The sequence below is a fragment of the Gymnodraco acuticeps genome, unplaced genomic scaffold, assembly GCF_902827175.1.
Source record: "Gymnodraco acuticeps unplaced genomic scaffold, fGymAcu1.1, whole genome shotgun sequence".
In the NCBI taxonomy this organism is placed as follows: domain Eukaryota; kingdom Metazoa; phylum Chordata; class Actinopteri; order Perciformes; family Bathydraconidae; genus Gymnodraco; species Gymnodraco acuticeps.
Genome location: NW_022990590.1, coordinates 8522198 through 8528480, shown reverse-complemented (window position 1 = coordinate 8528480; position 6283 = coordinate 8522198). Strand labels below are relative to the sequence as shown.

Sequence of the window (6283 nt, the reverse complement as noted above, 5' to 3'; positions counted from 1 at the left end):
ACACAATTATTCATTGAAGTTTCTTGCCAAAAACACACTTTTACAAGACTATTGAACATACAGTATCATGATTGTTTTATAATTTACCTTTGCAGAATAGAGCGTTAATGCACAATGTTTCACGTCTGTAAAGAGGCCCTATTTAGCTTTTTGGGGTTGTCCCTTTCCTGTAGTGTGTTATATAGGTTTTTATGCATGTAGATTGTCTATGAAGTCTAAAATTCAATCCCATTGGACTCCTTTGTCTACTTCTGTAACATAATGACATGACTATGTAACACTCACCCTTCTATTGGATAGGGTTAGGGGCAGGCCATATCTGACACATCTCTAAGTGGTTAACCAAACACAACACAGGCCAGCTAACCAATCAGAGCAGACTGGGCTCTGGTTTAAGACTGAGGGTGAAAAGAGGTGCTGCAGCACAGGGAGTATGAGAAAATAAAGACCTTTTTGAACATTAAAGTATATGGAGACAGGTCACATTAGAGACACAGTAGAGTATAGGAACATAATATATATTTGTTGATTATTTTATAATTTACCTTTGATGAATTCATGCACAATGTTTCACGTCTATGGAACTTCTGTATACCGACTGTTGACAGCTAACTTTACCTAACTCTCCAGCCAATTTTGTATTATCCAGGAAAACGATTGTGATCCATGGACAAGTCAAAGGTTAGTCGACTGCGTACCATCCAATTTTCTGTCTTCCCCAGGATAATGAGACACTGTTGGTCTCGAGCTATACCAGGTACTTCTAGATATTAGAGTAAGGAAGAAAACAAGTACTATCAGAAGTAGATGTTGTCTTATATCTCAACAATTTATTTCAAGATAAAACATGGATATTTGTGAAACAATAAATCTAAACAGAGTCGTGGCTTCATGAACCCATCTCACCATATTGAGAATACATTTCTGAAGTAGTAAAGGCATTATGACAGCTTCAACATGAACTCTCTGTAGGAGCAGAATCCTTATCGTACACGTTTGGAATTAACTGGAACGCTTACTGTGACCTCGGCCATGTTGGGTGATAACCCCAACATTAATATTTGACCTTGTTGAAGCTCTAATGAATAAATTGTAGTGGATTCTTGTAGCCAGGTTATAAAGTGGTAGAAGAAAAGAGGGTGGCGATAATGCCCTGTTCAATGACCACATTTGCAAGTCATGTTCAGGTGTCAAGATAGATACGTCCATGCAGGGCATTACTGCTGGGCTGCATGGCAACCTCAGCCTGGATCACCTTCCTTATTTCACTTTAATCTAATTTAGGGATTACAATTTCAATAGATTTACATTATTTCCAGCCATCCTTGACTGTTCTTGCTCTTCACATCCTGGCAGTGTATCATTGCTCTATCCAAAAAAGGCTTTTAATTTACATCCACCATAAAAGATCACAGAAACCTTTTCTTGGAATGGGATTAATATAATCCCATTGCATGTAATCCACCACTTTCCAAACCTGCGCAGGGTTTATACGAAAAGCAATATGAGATTATAATATTAATCTCTGTGTTTGATTTGGAGATAGGAGACAGCACTTGTACTTAGCTGGTGGAGAACGCAACACTAATGCACATTCTTCCTGTTGAATGAAAACCTAATAATGTATGTGTTTAGTGATTTTAATGCTTTAAACCATGTTCATGTATGGGTCAAAATTCTACATATACATGATGGTTTAGCCAATGTAACAGATAATGCATGTTTAAGCTGAATAATATATATATGTCGCAATAAACTAATTAAATGTACATGTGTAAAAGTTCAAGTTAATCATCTGAACCTTTTCTGGCATTAGGCAGGACAGATCAGCTGGTCAGCCTGAAGACTGGAGAGGCTTTTGTTCTGGAGCTTCTTAGGACCCGTGCACCTGACGGAGTCCCGCGGCGAGAGGGTGACCTTGGTCTGTCCCATCCACTGCACCAAGGAGATGATGTGACAGTCACATTGCCACGTGTTGTCATGGAGATGGAGCTTCTTCAGATCTGACACAAAATAAGGTAAATGATAAAGTAATTTGTATCTCTACTGGTATACATCACTACTTAGTTCCGGTAAAATGCTGATAAAAGGCAGAATGTTAGTCGTACCAGGAACAGGGGCGAACATGTTTGCGTCCAATGTCTTCAGGCGGTTCCCACTGAGAACCAGCCGAGAGAGCTTGGCCATGTTTTTGAACAAATCAGGGGGTATTTGTTCCAGCTCATTGTTCCTCAGGTAGAGTTCCTGGTTAAATATAAAGCACATTTGATTTTTTTAGCACATAGTTTACCAACGAGCAAGAAGAAAAATGTGTGCAATGCAATCACAGTGAACTTATTAAGAATATTCAAGTGGTATAGGAATTCAAAATGTCACCAAATGTTCTATTTAGGCAGTATTTAGCAAGGAATATATATATATACTGTAAACAGATTCTATCTTAGTTTTTCTATTTGGTTTCTGTCCGTATATGAACCCAAAACACTGAGTTACCTGCAAATTGCCCAGGCCATCAAGAGTTGACACGCTCAGTGTGGACAGAAGGTTATTGTCCAACACCAGCATCTCAAGGGATGGCAGCGTTCTGAAAGCTCCATTAGGAACGTTCTTCAGACTGGATTTGGGGAGAGTTACATTTTGTTAATTAACATCAATACACTTTGCAATTAATCTAAATGTGTTACATTTCTGTTCCCTGGTTTCAAAACTGGGCCAAGCATTGAAAGGATATCCACATGTTCTCACTGCCTTTTAGAGATTCCTGAACAGACTATCCTCCCAAGAAGAACCACAACATCAGCAATTGCCTAAAGGACAACCTCTTGTTTTTGTATTAATCATGACATAAAGAAAGAAAGAAATACGGAAGGATCCCAAGTTAGACAGATAACCCCAGACTTTAAACAAAAACACTGCTGTTGGTTTCCCATTGTCTAACGACTGTTGACACAGTTTGTTCTTACCGTAACTACGTTCGTACCATAATCTCAGCTAAGTGATTATTTTCGTTGTTTATAAGATAAACGTTCCCAAACTTAAAGGTGGGGTATGTAATTTATTTCAGAAACACTTTTTGTTATATTCCATGGATTGCTCTTAACATCCCGATAGTAATGAATACATTACATGCTTTGACAATAAATACATAAAAAAAATTCATCTGTGGAAGCCGTGGCGCTGTAAAAAGCACGACCAATCATTTTAGCCGGCCCGGCTAAAGTAACTGGATGACCTACCTGCCTGTCAGCCTTCCATCTGTGCACAAACTTATCTCGTGCTCTCATTGGTCGTGTGTGTTGGAGGAGGGGCTCTGTAAGGAAGTCTGAAGGAAGGGGCAGATTTTTTCCGGTTGTGTACTTTTAAATTCTAGCGCAATCGTCAATTATTACCCCAAGAATTGACGATTCTGTAAAACCATAGTTTGATACAGAATTCTAGCATGGCTACAATATGGTTAGAAAAGGGAGTGAAAGATCATCAACGTGTGACATCCATAAATGCATATATAATGACCTGTTACTGTCTAGGTTGAGAAACATGAGCTTTCTGAGTCCATTGAAGGCCTTGGGAGATATCTTCTGGATGCGATTCATGGAAAGATCAAGAACCTTGAGGGCGATCAGAGGCTTGAAGGCATTGGACGGGAGCGTTGTCAGCGCGTTGAGAGGAAGGTCTAAGTCTGACAAGTTCCTCATGCCAGCAAACATCTCAGGTTTAAGGACGGAAATCTGGTTCTGTCCCAGCATGAGAAAACGGAGGTTCAGGAGGTCCTAAAAAAAGGGAACATTAGTCAAATCATAGGTTTGTGATTGCTTTACATAGTATCAAATCCTCTCCAACTCTTTACCTGGAATACCCTCTGTGGGAGGTTGGTGATGTGGTTGGCGTAGAGATTGAGGAGCATCAGTCGATTGGCACCAGAGAAGGCTTTGGGGTGGATGGACTTGATGGTATTTTGTTCCAGGTTGATACTCTCAATATTTTGAATTGATTTCAGAGCATTAGCCTTCAGGTCAGTGATACCATTCTCACCTTTAGACAACAGTGAGAAAGTTGGATAGTTAATACATGTATTTATATAACATCCTCCAAACACAACTGTTTTCCAATAAAAACAGAACACAAACATAGAGAATAAAACAAACTACAAACCAGTAACTAAACATATATTACAACATAATAATAATAATAATAATTTTTATTTTACCTTTATTTAACCAGGATAGGTCTCATTGAGATTAAAAATCTCTTTTTCAAGAGAGTCCTGGCCCAAGAATGGTAACAGCACAGTAACAGACAATTTTACAGTTACAGACAATTAAAAGAAAACACACAATCACAACACAAGGGCGACTGTGGCTGCGAGGGAGTGTGGTCGTCTATCCACCAGAAGGTTGTGGGTTCGATCCCAGCCCATGCAGTCAACATGTCGATGTATCCTTGGGCAAGGTACTTAACCCGGAGTTGCTCCCGATGGCATGGCCAACGGTGTGTGAATGTGTATGCGTGTTATTTCCTAGAGTAATATACACTGCTCTGTATGAATGGGTGTGAATGGGTGAACGACATGTAGTATGTAAAGCGCTTTGAGGGGTCTTAAAGAGACTGAATAAAGCGCTATATAAGTACTTACCATTTACCATTTAGTCATACACTAAGTTTAGCCAAAGCATTTACAGACACAGCGGCCTGCTTTAAGGTCAGTTAAAGTTGCTTTGAGTGTGTTTAATGAGACCAGCTCTCTGAGTTTCAGCTCAGTTTGAAGCAGATTCCAAGCTTGAGGGGCAGCGTAACTGAACGCCCTTTTCCCCAGTTCAGTACGGACCTTTGGTACAGTTAAAAGAAAAAAGTTCTCGGAGCGAAGCCGATAGGATCCTTTGCATTTTCTGTTTATGTACATCCTTAGATAAGGGGGAAGAGCACCAAGAATAGCCTTATATATATATATATATATATATATATATATATATATATATATATATATATACTCGTGTTGGATGCTCTTGCGTGACCATGCGTAGACTGAAACATTGGCACATCCTTATACAGTATATATATATATATATATATATATATATAACACGAGTGTATAGATTGCAGTGGTGCATCAAGGTTTTGAGGTGTGTGATGAATCTCAGTGCACCATGGTAGATGGTATCCAGCGAGTGAAGGCACTGAGAAGATGCATTCATATAAACCACATCTCCATAAACCAGCACAGACAGAAAGGTTGCAGACACTAGTCTTTTGTTGGCCTCATAGGAAAACAGGACTTGTTTCTAAAGAAAAAAACAAATGTTGATAGGAGGAAGGTTCAAGACCTTGGGTTTTGCTTTCGAGAACATCATTAGCTTTGTCTTGGCAGCATTGAAAACAAGTTTCAAATCACTCATATTGGATTGTACAATGTTAAAAGCATTCTGGAGCTGACAAAGAGCCTGCTTCGGGGTGGACGCAGAACAATAAATAACTGTATCATCGGCATGAAAATGCAAATTTGCATTCAAAACATTGTTATTAAGACTGTTAATGTAAATTATAAATAATGGTCCTAAAACAGATCCCTGTGGCACACCCTTGGATACCTGAAGAGCTGTTGAAGTTAAGCCTTCTGCCCGCACACACTGTGATCTGCATGATAGATAGTTCTCGAACCAACAGACAGCCTTACTTGAAAGACCGATACTAACAAGTCTCGATGCATCAACCCGATGCATCAACCCAACCCGATGCATCGCTGGTTTAAAAGTTTTTTTAAAAACTGGATCAGTAGGGATTGTAACACAGTCAGATACCGATCAGTACACAATTTTAAAAAAGCCAGGAACTTCCCTTTAGGATAAGAAAAATAATTGGACCCATCAAGATCAACGATGTATAGTCCGGTTGCCAAGTTGAACAGGCTCCAATAGTCCAAGTAGCTGGTATTTCAGCCCACTCTCTTCAGTCTGCGTACAAATGACACAACTTTACACATTGGAAATGCGTGCAATAGATATGCAGAAGTCCGATTTTGCGTGCATATGATATGCTAACCATTCTCATTGAGTTCTGAGGCCGAGTTTTGCGCACATATGATACGCCACGTTTTGTCTGGTCGGGTCTTGGTAGACCGGAAGCTGTGTGGTTCATAAAAACATGTTCTTACTCAATACCAAGCAGAATACTGAAATCTGTATTTTTTTAAATCTTTTTTTCCTTCTAATTTGTTATTCTTTTCAAAAATAACACACTGTTATTTACTCAACAATAACACACAATTTCCTTGTTTTTATTTATTCGT

General features: G+C 39.2%; 1 protein-coding gene across 1 annotated transcript; it reads right to left on the bottom strand.

Annotated features, from left to right (window-relative positions):
* Positions 1-888: 888 nt before the first annotated feature.
* Positions 889-4643, bottom strand: si:dkey-1j5.4 (leucine-rich repeat-containing protein 15). Its single transcript, XM_034228564.1, has 6 exons — positions 4634-4643; positions 3848-4032; positions 3514-3770; positions 2494-2614; positions 2109-2244; positions 889-2003 (listed from the first exon to the last, which is right to left on the bottom strand). The coding sequence occupies exons 1-6, from the start codon at positions 4641-4643 to the stop codon at positions 1813-1815; spliced, it is 900 nt and encodes a 299-aa protein (XP_034084455.1). The 3' UTR covers positions 889-1812.
* Between the last annotated feature and the right edge of the window lie 1640 nt (positions 4644-6283).

Coding starts and splice junctions, on each gene's coding strand:
- si:dkey-1j5.4 (XM_034228564.1), bottom strand. Junction 3,771..3,847: donor TCCCACAGAGGGTATTCCAG/GTAAAGAGTTGG, acceptor CCCTTTTTTTAG/GACCTCCTGAACCTCCGTTT. Junction 2,245..2,493: donor ATGGCCTGGGCAATTTGCAG/GTAACTCAGTGT, acceptor ATATTTAACCAG/GAACTCTACCTGAGGAACAA.